Below are 15,754 nucleotides of genomic sequence, written 5' to 3' on the forward strand. Positions count from 1 at the left end.
TCAGGCAGGAATTATGTGAAAGAAAAACTTCCAGTATTGAACAGTAATGTCAAATTTCTAAGCTGCTTTGTTTTACGTCACATTTGTTTTCAAGAACAGGTCAGAAGATGTAAACAAATGTTTATTTCCCGGTTGCACACTTTTGTAGCTTCTGAAAACTCTCTGGCTTCAGACGGATCCTGCAGGACCCTTTTATCTGTTACTTTTGTGGATTAGCCTTTTAGCCTTCAAACAAGCCTGTGATGATAATTGTTTTGTTTTTTTTGTTTGTTTTTCTTTTCATTTGGACCAACTTATCATTACTACTTATCGCTTCTGCATCACCGGTTTAACAAACCAAGTAGCAAATGGGCTCTGAGAAGAGGCTGTTGATTTATGAACTGGAAGTAGCATTTCACCACCTTCCTGTTGTTGTTTTTTGGTGTCCATTTGGTTCTGTTGAAAAGAAGAGATTGGAAGTTATTTTTCTTAGCAGCCTGACTCAGACGTCGGAGACGAGGAGACATGCCGTTGGTTCATAGTGGAGAGGGCTCAGGCTGCCTCTAGAGGAGGACAGAAAACCTGGCAACACAACTGTAAGCTCTTGATATAACATTGTTTTAGCAGCCTGTAATTTGAGACGGACCCAGTTTAGGGAAAGTTTGAGCCACTTTACCTTTTATTTGTCCTCCCTTTACGTAACTTTGTTTAGAAAAAATCCTTTAGGTGCTGAACATGACCTTGAGACATCTGAGGATCTTTTTTTTGTATGATTAAAATGAATATAAAGTCTTAGATGCTTTTGCATTATGCATTTTACCTTTGTAGTGAAAGGTCAGGGAGTAAATCAGAAGTTATGAAGTGGTTTTATTTTGATTCGCGCTCTGATGGTGGTTTTTTCCCCTTCTTGTGCTGTATTTTCCCAAAAACACCTACACCATTGTTTCTTAATCCTGCTTATATCTGTACAGAAGGCCCAGCGTCAGAATGAGTGATGCTCTCTGTTTCTTGTGTCTTTTGGTTTGGTACTGTGTGCTTCGCTGCTGTCCCCTCCTTCCAGCATCTCTGTGTGTGCACGCTTTGTTATCCTCGCCCGGTTTGGGTTACCTCGCCAAAGAGCGAGGAGGCCGATCGGGTGTCCGCTCTGAAGAAAGGGGGGCCGTGTTTTCTCACACTCCGCTCCGTCGCTTTCGGTTCAGCGAGACCTTACCCTGGAGTTGGACAAGCCGCTGAAATTACGCTTAAAACAAACTCGCTGCGACAGTGGAAGTGTCAGATCCGCACGTACCCCGCGGCAGAGCAAATCCAAAGTTACCCGAAGCAGCTTTTTGATTTCCTGAAGAGTTAATGGAAGTCCCTGCAGCTCTGTGACGGCAACAGCTGAGGCTCGCATCCTGTCTCCTCTCATTGTGTTTCACTGCAACGGAAAAGGAGTTATCCAAACACACAGCGCTGACAGAAACATCCATTATTATAAAACTGGATGTTAAAGTCTGTCATAAAGTCTGATTAACACCAATGATATCAAATATGGTGGTCATTCTGATCAGCCCCACCTCCTGGAGTCACGGTCTCCTGTGCAGTCGGCGTGAGACATGTGCGCTACGTAAGGCAAATATCCAAAAGCTGGTTCTATGTTTACCTCTTTCTGTCCTTCTCAGGGCTTGTTGAAGTTATTTTTTCCAGAAGGACATATTTATCTTGAACTACTTCCAGTTATTTCTGGTTTAGTGGGGACTGGGCATCACTTTCCATTCTAGGGTTGCTTATTATGCTTAAATAGTCATGCCAGCTCCACATATTCCTACTGTTTTCTTTGCCTCCTTGTTGGCTTCTTTTTTCTGGTTTTTTGCTGGGAATCCAGATCCGCGGAGCTTATATTACTCATCATGGAATGCTTCAGTATTTTTATTTCTTGACCATTTATTCATTCATGGTACTCACTGATTTAATGACTGCACTGTTATGCAGGCAAATTCCCCAATGCTGTTGTTTTTCGTTTTTTATGGAAACAGTTTTTAAATGTATTTTTTTTTTTAGCTAATCCACTGCAGAAAATTAGTTTTACAAATGTTTTCACACCTCCTGGATGTCTTCACATTTTTGGCACGTTACCAAAACAAACTTTAATGTATTTTATTTGAGTTTTGTGTGAACGACCAACAGCGCGGAAGAGAAATAAATAAAATGTCACAAGTGGAATATGCATTTATTGTTCAGCCAACCTTACTGTCGTGAGCAGAAATCCTGTTTATAAAATGAGCTCAAAGATGTAGACTGGTCAGACGAGAGCAGAACTGAACATTTTGTACTTTTCTACTGCATGTGGTGGAAGAGCAGAGCTGATCATCGTCATTCTGAACACACCAACATTCTCCCTGGTGCCACATAGCGGTGGCAGCATCATCCTGAGGATTGGCTTTAATCTCAACAGGGGCAGGGAAGCTAGTCAGATTGAATAAAGGACGGAAGGAGTTAAATACAGGCTACGGAAAACCTGACAGAGGAGATGGAGCAGGCTGAAAAATGCATGATGATTAAGCATTTCAGATCAGTTGAAATCAATAATTATTGATTCGTTTTTTTGTTTTAAATATATGAAATACTGCCAGACTGGTAGCGTTACCCAACTCTTTTATCCACAGTTTTCACTCCACACTGTTGTATTTTATTTTTAAGCAGTTATGAGGCTCGGCGGCAAAACCTGAAACTGCTGCTGTGCAAGTTACTCAACAAATAGTTTGTTTGTAACCAAAGAGCGAGTGAGTTGCTAGGTGACCAAAGAGTCGAGTGAGTTAGTTGATGCCACCAACCTTGCTTGAGTGAGAGGTTGAGCGGGTAAAGTCTTTCCTCTGCTTGTATTCCCCTGTGCAGTTCTGGATAGAACTATAGATTGAATACTGTATATTCTATCAGATGTGTTATCTGTTGGTATTAATCATATGTTTATCACGATATGGATTGATATTGATTTGATAGAGGCTGTAAAATAGACCTAAAATCCAATGAATACTTTTGCAATCACTGTAGAAATTATTCTCAGTTCACTGTTGTCTGTAGAAATCATACATCTCACAATAAACTTGTCTGATCGGATTCTTTGGTCCTTCCTCCCTGGACTCTGTCCTGATGAGCAGAGAGACTTTAGTGTCTGCCTTCTGGACTGCCAGCGGCTCTGTCCAGCACGGTGAGCTCTCCAGCCACCCACTCCTTTCCCAGTGAGCCGACGATAGCCAAGTCTAGCCTGCGAAGCCTATCAAATTAGATATAGACGCACATTGTGAGAGAGGAAGCGTTTTGGCCAGGGGTGGATAGGACGGAGCATAAAAGCTTTTGTCGTGTTTTTGCTATTGGCTCAGTGTACGTACGTACAGTATTTCTAGCAGGAAATGTTTCACTCGAGGTCAAGGAGGAAACGTTCTGTCACTCCTCTCCATTTGTATCTTTTGGGGGGGCTTCTAGCTCCAGCTGCTGGTCATAAACTCATCTCAAGGCTGATTGTAAATCAGTTCGGATTAGGCGGCTGTCCGGTCGGAGGGGGCAGATGGAGCTGCCCCGTAGAGTCGGATATCTGCGCTGGGACCCGGGGGGTCAGCGTGTGACTTAAGTGCTCCGCCGCGTCCTTGGTAGCTTTACTCGCCTCCTTAACCAGTAACATGACTCTCTGAGCTACTTAAACTGCTCACTCTTTGAAACCTTCCCTTTGTCAGGGGCTCCAATATCCCCCCTGCTTTAGAAGTTACACCCTCACCTGGTCGGCTTGTAGGCCTTTGCTTTACAACAACCATGTGTCTGGATGATGCGAGTTCTTTTTCATTCACTTTACAAGAGCTAGCTACCACAAACCAATTGTACTGAATCATCTGTTAACCCATTAGTCCGGAAAATTAAGTTGAACAGTACTCAACTTTTACCCACCCATGACTTTCATTCTGCTTAAGTGGGAGAATTGACATTAAAACCAGTCCGTCCGGTTGTGCCGTGTAATGCGTTTTACTGTATAAAAAGGACCACAGGGTATAAACTGACCCTACCCACCTGTTATTGTTAGTGACTCCACATGAAGGAGGGGGGGGGGGGGGTAGCAAAAATTAGCTCAAATGTCAAAAGGATGGGTATGGCAGAGCATCACATCAGAACAAAGCCCAACACTGGATCCTTTGTACAGTTCAGATTCAGGTCCAGCAGGAAAGGCTGCGCTGGGAGGAGAGGATACGTGGGCAACATAACAAGCACAAACATTTTTGGCATTTCTGCAATGTTTTTCTCCTAAAATGGCCTAATGGATCTTAAACTTTCTAAAGCCCTGCTGCTCGCTCTCCCACATAAAATGACCTCTTTTAGCTCCTTCTAAACACAGGAAGTGAAAGATAGCATCACTGTGGGAGAAAGTGAAATGAAATTAGCTAAATTGGGTTACTTGGCTCAAATTCCCCAAACCTTGTCGGGAAGGAAACCTCTCCTATGGCTTCTGTCCCTCCATTGTTTGCAAGAAAAACGTCTTATAGTTGGAGTTAGTAACACCTGCGGCTCCACGCTCTCACCTGTGTTTGTTTACACCACCTAAACCTCCCACAGACATTATTAAATACCTCATATATCACTCCTCATAATAACGTCTCTCTGAATTGTTGTCAGATTCTATTATGCATTAATTGCTCGTCAGTCAAATACTCCCATGTTTTTGCCTCTAATGAATAGTTCTGTACGTGAAATCATCCAGTCATACACTGAAACAATACACACGTTATGCTTCCTTTGTTCCTTTGTCTTTGCCAAATGGATGAGTATCTCTCTGTGCATCTGGTCTCCATGTTTTCCAGTAAGCCAGAATTGAATTACTACAAAAGGAGACCTTCCTCTTCACTTCCTTGCCCTACAGTTCTACTTGAGAACGCACCACTGGCCAGGAAAACAAAGGGAAGCAGTCTTCAGGGTTTGACAGATTCTAGAGTATTTTATCCAGAAGTTCTCAAAAAGCAGTAGAGTTGGATTTTTTTTTTAAAGCTAAGAAGAACAAGTTCTTAATATTTAAGCAAAATCTATATTTTTCAAAACATCCTATAGATTTTGTCAAAAAAAACACCACAAAAACATCAGCTATTAAGGGATGGATACGGATCTTGTCACTTACTACTTATCATCAGCAAGCGAGAAAAATCGACTTCGAAATAAAAGGTGACATAAATGATTTGGTCTAAGATAAAAACCAGAGCTGTATTAGAGTTATTGTAGTGGTAGTCATTTTGAAGTCTTGTAAAGGTTATAAGAATTTCTGCTTGCGCTGGTTTGTGTTGCGATCCTTTTTAAAGACATCAATAGAAGCTTGCTGAGGTCATCAAAGGTCACCCTGCCCAAGCACATGACCTAAACCCAACACAGCTGGTGTCAATCAATTGTCCTATGTTAGTTCTGGTTTGTGCTTTTTATAAATATTGTGTGGCGCGATTGTCCTTCGTTTATTTTTGTTTGATTTGGTTTAATGTTGGCCAGAGCTGACCGACCTTTGATGCCATCTGTAACCTTTAATCAACCTCTTTCAAGTAATAGTGGCACCAATGAACGTTTTTGGCAGCACCAGCACAGCCCAAACAGTGATCTGCACTCAGCTTACGCTGTGTGGTTTAGCACAACATCTGCTCCTTTTTTAAACTTGAATGAAGTTTCAATTGCAACGTTATGTTTTTTTTGTGTGTTTTTTTTTTTTTATAATCGGTGCTGCAAAAAGAGGGGGAGAAAAAAGAAACCCTTGTCTTTGTTTTCTAATAATCTCAGTACTTCACTTAAAATCATAATTTGAAGAACTTTACATTTCACCTCCATGTCCCTGTGCCCAGACTCTCCACCCTTGTCTGTCACCATCCTGCCTCGCTAAAGGTGGAGTTCCCATGTGAAGATTTAAAGGAGGCTCTCTGTTTCTGTTTCTGTCTCTGGCTGCATCCACACAGGCCCCCCATAAACAAAGCCAGACCACCAAGCATTAAATTTACATCTATCCTCCAAAGCATGGCTGCAAGAGGGCTGCCCAGTCCTGCTTTAGTTCATCGTTAGAAAGAAAGAACCGAACTAAAAGTAAAGCTCTCAATTTATGTATCAGTCTACATTAGAAAGACCGTCTAAGGGTGGTGAGATGTATAATAATATTCAATAAATTAGAATATATTTGTTGGTTTACGTCCGTGTCTCAGTTTGATGTTTTCAAGCATTGAACATCTGGTAATTGTGAAGATTTTTTATTTTTTTTTATCTGACAAATGAGGACGCTCATCAGAACTCACATTTTAATTCATTATATGACTGTAGATCCTGACCTAAAGAAGGAGATCCAAGATGGAAGCAATTAAACTTGGCTTCCTTTGTACGTTAGATGCTTTAATGTCATATTGAAGCAGTCTGGCTTTGAAACACCTTAGTGTGCCTCTGGAACGAGCTAATGAGGATCGCCGGTGAGAGGTGTGTCTGGGTCTAAGCCCCTCCTTGACCTTTCACCCTCTCCTCTCAGACTTGGATAAAGTGGTAGATGGAAACATAAAAGTTGCATGAAGAAAAGAAAAGAAAAAAAAACAGGAAAAAGAGTTGACATTTGACTGTGTGTGGCAGCAGTGCAGTTCAAAAATACCGTTCAGACGGTTTCTTTGATAAACCGTCTGAACAGGAGATGCCGCTCCTCTGCTGCGAGCGAAAACATTCTCAGACTGCCGGAGGTGTCATGTCTCCCCCAAAAAGAAGCAGAGGAAGAAAGAGCGTCAGACAAGAGAGAAAGTTTACTGCCATAAACTACCACTATAAACAGGACACATTCCTTCTGTAATTCTGAACATCTGGTATGCATGTCGCTTCTCCCCCCCCACACTTCTCTTCTGCAAGAGGCTTTAAGTCCAGTCAAAATATTCCACGCCTTGGCACGGTTTTCCACCCAGTTAAAGCCTCTCGAAGCTTTCTCATACATTTTTTTTTCTGTTGCTGTATATTTTTAGAACCTTGTGACATAAATCTATGACGTGAAAATCTGCAGTTATTAGCTCTTAAACCACAGAGTCACGCCTGGGTTACCAACTTCGCTCCTTACAAAACAAAATTACTCATGTTTTATTGATAGGATGAACAAGCGAGTGTCTCCTGGGGAAATTAACTTTACAACTGTCACAAGTGACGTTGCGCTGCTTTTCGGCGACAGTTTTGACTTTTTTTTATTATTTTTTTTTATCTTCCAGTAGAGGAAAAAAATGTCTCTGAGCATCTCATCTGGAGGGAGCAGAGTGTTGTCTGCTCTGGAGACTGAATTATAGCAGCAGGTTAAGAAGTCACGCCGACAGACAGTTTGTGACTTTGCCTGTGTCATGCAGTGGATCCTTGGGTTCATTGAGCAAAAGGAAAATGAAATTATTTCTTCTTTTTTTTTGTCTTCTAAAGAACTGCTGAAGCGGTCAGTTTCAGACACTGGCAGGATCCCTCCTATTGTTGCGCTTCCTCATTTTTAAGATTTTCCCCCGTCTATCCCTGTTTACAAGCATTTGGCTCAGAAGGAAGCAATTAGTCAAAAGCTTCTGTCATACAGTCAGCCTATATAGATGTGTGTGTGTGTGTGTGTGTGTGTGTGTGTGTGTGTGTGTGTGTGTGTGTGTGTGTGTGTGTGTGTGTGTTTTTTTCTTCCACGGTTGTCATGCGGACATAAACTGCTTAAATGGTGCGGTCTAGGAACACAAATTGAAGCAATTAAGGTTTAATTTGAGCCCAGTAAACAGGCAGCCTCTGGACATCTCCTACGGTGTTGAAGTGTTTTCTTTTTTCTTTTTCCTTTTTCACGGCTGCTTTAGATAACAGGTCTGGCAATGAGCCTGGGCTCTGATAGCGGCGTGTTGTGGTGAAAAACAAACCGAGACTCAGACTGGAGGAGATGCGGATCATCTCCTGCAACAGGATGCGGAGTCAACACAGGAAGTGAGGTCACGGTCCAAAATTCTGTCCCGTGTACCGCTACTGGCGCCACAGGCCTCTGCACAGCGCTGCTATAAATAGGCAAAATAGAGAAAACGTACATTTGTCGCCATGCGCAAAATTAATGCTCAGATTTTCTATGTTTTTTTGTCGTTTTTTTCCCCCAGAATTCCATGAATCTGCCTCCGGATAAAGCTCGGCTCCTCAGGCAGTACGACAACGAAAAGAAGTGGGATTTGATCTGCGATCAGGTGAATTCACGCTAACCCTGCCTCCTAAACCTGTGCTGACGCCGCGCGTACAGCTGCCTGTGCAACTCTGCCTGGAGTAAACTCCCATTTCGATGCCCTGTTGTGCTTTCAGGAGAGGTTTCAGGTGAAGAACCCCCCGCACACCTACATCCAGAAGCTCAGAGGATACTTAGACCCAGGAGTCACACGGAAGGTCTGAACATAAACTTTGTTGTCTGGAAGTGGAGCTGCACTGACTTTTGGCAAATCCAACAAAGCAACTAAACAAACTAAAGAACGAAATCTGCTTCTGGTCCAGTTTGTTTACAAATAGCTTGGATGACTCTGTGTGTTGCAGGAATGCCTGACCATTGTCACATTATAACCAGAATCATCAATATATTTCGTTTTTATTTTATACAATAGAAAAAGAACATTTCAAAAGTCATTAAATATAAACATCTGAAAAGTGTGGCATGTTTAACCCCCTGTGCTCTGATACCCCTAAATATAAACCACATCTCTGAATGTATACGTCAGTATAAATACAGCTGTTCTGTCAAGACAGTGCAGAAGTTGGAGAGCGATAATGAACAAAGAAGGAACGCAGCAGACGGTCCTGGTAAAGTCTAAATCAAAGTTGGGTTATAAAACGGTGTTGAACATATCACTGAACACTGTTCAGTCAATCATCCAAAAGTGAGAACAGTGTGAAACATCTGCAGACGTGTCCAAACATGGCTGTCGTCCTAAACTGGGACAGACTGGGCAAGGAGAGCAATAAACGGAGAAGCATTTCTGTTGGCTCTTTTGCTACATGTCAGCAACTCAGCCATCATGTGGACGAAGGTGATCTGGTCACATGAGACCAAAATCGACTTTCTTGAGCCTGTGCGCAAAACACTGTGTGAAGAAAAATGCACACTGCACTTCTGGATGGATGCAAACTGCATTTCGTTGCTTTGTACTTGTGACATGTGCAATGGCAATAAAGTTGAATCCTGTTCTATTCTATTCTAAAATGAGCACACCATCCCAACGTGACCTGTGGTGGAAGCACCATGCTGCGGGAAACTGATGGATGGAGATAAATGCACAGCAATCCTGGAAGAAAGGCTGCAAAAAACCTAAGACTGTAAAAGATTGAATGGCTTAGAGATTGGAAATTGGTTCTGCAGTGTATAGACTCAGTGAAGCTAAATGCAAACGCATGCCTCACATTTCAGATATTGCTTTGAAAAGATTTCAAAAGCTCTGCATTTCCTGTTTTCTTCACTTCAAAATGATACATTTCCGAGTTTTATCACATAAAATCCAAATATAAAACATTGAAAGTTGTATTTGTAATTTCACAAAATGTCAAAGGGGTGCGAATACTTCAAGGCACTGCAGACGGCAGGCAGGCTTTATCAGAGACGAATGTGTAAGAGTGTACATGGGTGGAGTATTATCTTAAAGCAATGTGTAATCTGTCACTACCCATTAAATAACAGTTTGTCATGATGATGAATCTGCGGCTAACTCTGTTTTTGTCGTGTTTATCAGAAATTTCGGCGGCGTGTGCAGGAATCCACAAAAGTCCTGAGGGAGCTGGAGATATCACTGCGGACCAACCACATTGGGTAATCAGCTCTTATCTTCTGATGAATTGCACAGCTGTATTTACTGGTGCTAAAAGCTTTTTTGTGGGGGGGGGGATGCAGGCAGCCGGGGGAACTTTACTGTTTTTCTTTTGTGAAGACTATTCCTTTGTGGGCAGCTACAGGGTCCCAGAGCTTTAGTGTCCAGATCTCCACGCATTGTTCTAACTTACCAAGCTCTGCAGCTCTGCCTCACGGAGCTGGTCCTCATAATGCCCAGATGGTAGCCATTGTGATGCCTCCACACTGTTAAGCAGGAAGCTTTGTTGTTCTCGCCAGAAGGACAGGAAGCCAGGCTGACCATGGGATAGCGGGATGCAGTGGACAGCAGCAGAAACACAAAGAGACTTTTCTATGTGGGCATTTCGTTTATTGTAGAGCAAATGCAACATTTAAACTGTATCATGCTTTTTTTTTTTTTACTGATTCTGACCCTATAAAAAGACTGTAAAAAAAAAATCCGTTTTAAAGCATAAAAAAAAAGCACAAAAGACAACCAAGAGAAATATTTTCAGAAGACTTATGTGGGCGGGACTGAGCGTAACATATGTTGGTTTATTCTGCACATCTGTGTGTGTCCGCGTGTGTGTGAGAGCGAGAGAATCTGGGGCCTTACTGTGTGTTATTGCTGGCATTGCCAAGACAATCAGAACTGGCAACTAGTTGGACAGATGTAGAGGAAAAGAGTGAGGGGGTCCCAGGCTAGAAGGGATACAGAGGTCGGGACAATAAGCTGATGATCTTTGCCTTTCTTCTTTTTTTTTTTTTCTTCTGCTCCTCTTCTCACTCCTCTTTCCTTCTCTCCTTCCTTCCCTCTGCTTCATTTGAGGGTCTTTATTGGTTTTCAGGCCGACTTATCCATCGGACGACTAGCAGCCGGTAATCATATCCAGCGTTTTGGGACTATTTTAAGAACCTTTTACCCAAATCCTGCCCCCCTGAAGTTTCCTGAAGAAAACGGGGAGGAGCTGAGCAGGGGTCTGCGGGGGAGGCAGACTAAATATTGTGGAGTGTCAGGGGCTTCGACCTGAGCCCACTTCTCTGCCATATGCCCTCCGCATTCTTTCGCTGGGTGCAATGGGAATTCCTTTGTTTAGAGTTGGTTTCTATCCCTGGAAATCTGAAGCATTTTGTTTCCGCGGACCTTTTTCCCCCAATTCTTTCTTTATGGCTGGGGAAAACGTCTCGGAAAATATCCTCAGCATTTCTCTGGTGTTACTCTAGTTGTGTTGCGATGTATGCTTTGGCGTAACGCAAGAATTGCTTTAAGAGTTTATAGAATTGGGAAGAATCGCAGTCTGACTTTTAACCTGACGGGTTGTAGACGAGCTGAAAAGTTATTGAAACAAAGCTGAAAGCACTTTAAAAAAAATCACGCCCCCACATTGCAAAGGAAACTCTGAAAATTGTCAACCTTGTTTAAAGTTGTAATCTTGTAAAGAAAGGTCAAATAAAACTCTGTGGAAGAGTCTGATCATGAACTACATAAAAGCAGCTCATTTGTAGTCCAGACTTTTCTCCTCTTGACCTTATCATATGACACATGTACATAAGAAATGGCAGGAATAGGGGTGATCATGTCTTAAAGAATTAAAACAGAAAATTAATTAAAAAAAACTTTTATGTTCTATGTAGTGACAGAATGGCATCTATAAACGTTTTTTTTTGTCTTGCCACAGACACTTGATTGGATTGTGTTGAATTTAATTGCATACATACACCGTAGCTACAGTATTTATATACATATAGCATCCATAATTCAATTCATTACTCTAGCACTGAGTCATTTTAGTGCACAGCCTTTTAAAACATCTAATTTTTATAAATTATGAAGAATTGTTTTCATCTTCTGCAGCCTTTGTTCTGCCTTAAATCTTTCACATTTCCCTTTTTCTTTCTAAAGTTTCTAGAGTTTCTGTCTCTTACTTGTTCGTTGTATTTGTGCAATTAAAATGTCAGAAGCAGATCTCAAAGTGTAGCGTGAAGGCGTGTTCCTGAGTTTGGTGACACCTCTGTGTTTTTATGCATCACAGGTGGGTCAGGGAGTTCCTCAATGACGAGAACAGAGGTCTTGATGTCCTGGTTGAGTACCTCTCCTTTGCCCAGTGTGCTGTCATGTGAGTACACCCACACCTTCACACCTCTCCGGTCTAAAACCTTTCCTGAGGAACTGGGATTGGCCTGGAATCCAGCTGCCGCGTCCTGTAGAGCTTGTGGGGACGCTGCCTGTGCATCTGAAATGTCTTCTATTTGGACTGTTTTAAAAGCTTTGTTGCAGTGCGAATGTACATCTGGACATTTGCTACATCGTTTAGCTTTGAGCTACATGTTGCCTGAAATGAATCTCTGTGCTAAGCTTCATCATGCAGCTTCCCCGTCCTTTGGTACTCCTGATAATGCCTGGCTTTCTACCAAGCTGCCTCGCTAACCTTGCCTCCCTCATCCCTCGTCTCCCTCCCCCGTGCCTCTGTTGTTGGCTTCCTCTGTCTGTCTGTGCGTGGCCCAGGTTGGATTTTGAGGGGCTGGAAAATGGGGAGGATGGCTTCTTGGACAAAGCTAAATCATGGAGCAGGTCCATAGAGGATCTGCACCATATGGGCGCCCAACCCTTCTGCAACACGCTGGTGCGCTCTGCCCGCCAGTCTGTCCTGCGGTACGTAACTTTCCCCCGCTTATAGCTCGCCCTCCTGTTGGCCCTCTGTGCTTTCCCCTTGAATGCTGTAAACATGAATTAGCATGCAAGTCTCGAGGCCGTTGTCTCTCAGGAGTCTGCTTCAAAAAGTTATGGGGTTAGGTTATCGCTTTCTCGGTCTCGTGCATAAATTCGACCAAACATAGAAGCTGAGCGTCTTTGACCTTTAGAACTTTGTGTCTCTCATTGTTAATGGCTCATCCAGCCAGATGTGCATCCTCTCCGTCTACAGATGAGAGCCAGCTGTTAGCAGCAGCATATGTCTGGCAGTTACTCCTCATCACTGCAGCATACCAAGGAGACAAAGAAAAGTTAGATGTTGGGGGTGACGAGGATGCATATTTGAGTGAAACATGAGGCTTTATAAATGTAAAATTTTAGATAAAAACTGCTTTAGTATAACCTTATGTTAAAAAGTGCATCTCAATAAATTAGAATAGGATCGAAAATATAATTACATGTCAGGAATTCAGTTAAAAAAGTGAACCCATTATATAGTTTCATTACACACAACAGTAATGTGTTTAATTCTGTAAGTGTAGAAGATCATAGCTTACGTTTACAAAAACCTAGAATTTGGTTTTTCCAAAAATTGCAGAATCGCATCAAACCATGACGGAAGACAAAATATTTTCAACACAGAAATGTTCTGCTCCAGCCGTGTTGAGGTCGGCACAATGATGGATTCTGATGATCTGTAGAGCAAAACCTGATTGTGCTAGAAGCTGCCTATTCACAGTGCTACATCCAAACATAAGATGGAGAGCTAAGTGGACAGAAAAAGTGCAGTAAAATAAAAGTTGCACAAGCAATCGGGTTAACAGAATTGAGTCAATTGTGAATAGTGATGAGTAGGGCAGTAGAGCTCCAAGGGTTTTGGGTCCAATACTAATGTATTGCATAACCACATTGTTCAGTCGGTCAACATTTTTATACTAAAACTTTTTTCAGTTTTTAGGTCTCGTGTTATATTCCATTCCTCATTGAACCCAATTTATGCTAAAATAAGCCTTTTTGTAGACATATATTTGTAATGATTTTACTATCATAAACGTGTTTCACTTTTTCAATTGAATTAATTAAATAAATTGCTTTTTGATTTGATTCTTATTCAGAGATGCACCTGTACAAATTGAGATATTAATGAACAGACCAGAAAACATTTTTTACGGAAAAGCGTGAAGTAAAAGTGTATGTACTGTACTTATGATGACTGTGCAGTACATTTGCATATCAGCTGTGTATGTGATCTCACATTTCGGTCGCCTGGCAGCAGAAAGGAAACCAAACGTTTCCCATAATGCATCTGCGACCTCAAAAAAGTGTTTGTTTTTTTCCCAGTCCCTGTTCTCTGTAATTTTCTCGCTTTCTATGAGGCACTCTCATACCAAGTCATGAGGAAGGCAGGCAACCAGCAGGAACATATATATATATATATATACACACTGCTCAAAAAAATAAAGGGAACACTTAAACAACACAATATAACTCCAAGTAAATCAAACTTCTGTGAAATCAAACTGTCCACTTAGGAAGCAACACTGATTGCTTCATGATATATAGCAATCATGAACTTGAATAAATTGCTGGAAGATTTCAACTTGTAACTTTATTCCATCTGTTGCAGCTACGGATCCGTTTCAAACAGCAAAACCATCAAGAACTCGAGGCTCGTGAGCCAAAAAGATGATGTGCATGTGTGCATCATGTGCTTGAGAGCAATCATGAACTATCAGGTATACAAGCGGCTGCACCTGCATTTCACGTTGCATGGTCCTGTGTGGTGCACAGTCTGACACAGATGGGATGATGCGTTTCCTGTGCTGTCAAGTGTTGAACACATAATTTTTTTTTTTCTTACCACATCCTGCTCACTTGTCTGTTTCTCTGTCTCTCCATGCAGTATGGCTTCAATATGGTCATGTCTCATGCACATGCTGTCAATGAAATCGCTCTCAGCCTGAACAATAAGAACCCACGGTAAGAACCTGTGGAGCCCCGGGGCCCCTCCACAACCAGGCCGGGCTGAACAATAGGTGAAACCGTGCAGCCAGCTCATCCGATATGCTTCCTCATTCTCTATGGGGCTCGGCTTCTCTCTGAAGTCGAGGATCAGAGGCACGCTTGCAGGCTGTAAAAGGAATGTTTACTAAAGAAAGATTAGTGGTGAACCACAGGATTGACCACTATATAATGAAGAGTATGAGAACAAACGTTTAAAAATCAGTACAAAAAAACCCAACTAGTTTTGTTTAACACTGGATGTGGATTATAACTTATAACTTCTTAATGTTCTTTATATAATTTTTTTTTTTAAAGATTTTTCTGAGAAGCTTCATATTCCAGTGTTGGTTTAGAATGTCTTGTATTCATGAGATTCTCTTGCACTTCCAGGACAAAGGCGTTGGTCCTCGAGCTCCTTGCTGCTGTCTGTCTTGTTCGAGGAGGTCATGAAATCATCCTTTCAGCTTTTGATAACTTCAAAGAGGTGCTTAGTGCCATTTTGAACTAATTATGAGAGACCCGCTTCTTTCTACTTGAGTATTTTTAATCTAGAATCTAGGACAGGGGGTTCAAACTACCGCCATCAACTGCTTTCTAAAAGAACAGCAGGTTACTGTTTAATAAAAGTCCATTAAAAAAAAGTTATTTATTATGGACATTTTTTATGAGCATAAAAAAATTGTTTATTTGAAATTTCCAACTTTAAATTTGATTTAAAAAAAAAAAAAAAATTAAAGAACGTTCCATAGAAGATGGAATTCCCAGTGGAAAGAAATTGATGTTTCTCAAATTGTCTGTCTTCATAATACAGTATTGCATATTGCCGTGGATATAAATTTAGGGATAGTGAAAGTATTTTATTTATTTATTTTTTTAAAAAAGCACTTTTTAATGTGAATTTATTTGTATACAGAGGTTTGTGAACATATTGCTGAAATGCTCAGTAAAAGATGTTGCTAGCATTTTAGCACTTTTTATACATTTAAAAAGTGCAACATGCAAATTATTATTATGAGCATAATACCCAACTTAAACGTAATAGACTATTTGTTATAGCTGGCATGTTGGATGTTGCAAGCATGACACAAAACATCAAAGACACAAATTTGGTCTTTTACAAACTTGTCACAGAATTCGTGTCGCTGCATCTTTTTCATTTCAGGTTTGTAAAGAGAAGCATCGCTTTGAGAGACTGATGGATTACTTTCGTAGTGAGGAGGGAAACATCGACTTCATGGTAGGAAAAGCTGTCCCTTACCCATACATGTTTC

At 41.4% G+C, this 15,754-nt stretch overlaps 1 protein-coding gene across 3 annotated transcripts in view; it reads left to right on the forward strand.

Annotated features, from left to right (window-relative positions):
• The window catches only part of fmnl3 (formin-like 3), a 38,110-nt gene that overhangs the window by 7,831 nt on the left and 14,525 nt on the right, over positions 1-15,754 (forward strand). For 2 of the 3 annotated variants that reach the window (XM_008413694.3, XM_008413696.3), the window contains exons 2-10: positions 8,085-8,168; positions 8,281-8,361; positions 9,693-9,769; positions 11,821-11,904; positions 12,294-12,440; positions 14,107-14,215; positions 14,383-14,459; positions 14,874-14,967; positions 15,646-15,720. In XM_008413694.3, coding sequence (XP_008411916.2) covers positions 8,085-8,168; positions 8,281-8,361; positions 9,693-9,769; positions 11,821-11,904; positions 12,294-12,440; positions 14,107-14,215; positions 14,383-14,459; positions 14,874-14,967; positions 15,646-15,720 — 828 coding nt within the window. The remainder of the gene's footprint in view (positions 1-8,084; positions 8,169-8,280; positions 8,362-9,692; positions 9,770-11,820; positions 11,905-12,293; positions 12,441-14,106; positions 14,216-14,382; positions 14,460-14,873; positions 14,968-15,645; positions 15,721-15,754) is intronic. The other variant, XM_008413698.3, reaches the window with a different exon arrangement.

This window comes from Poecilia reticulata, chromosome 7 (assembly GCF_904066995.2).
Source record: "Poecilia reticulata chromosome 7, P_reticulata-male-v2, whole genome shotgun sequence".
Lineage (NCBI taxonomy): Eukaryota > Metazoa > Chordata > Actinopteri > Cyprinodontiformes > Poeciliidae > Poecilia > Poecilia reticulata.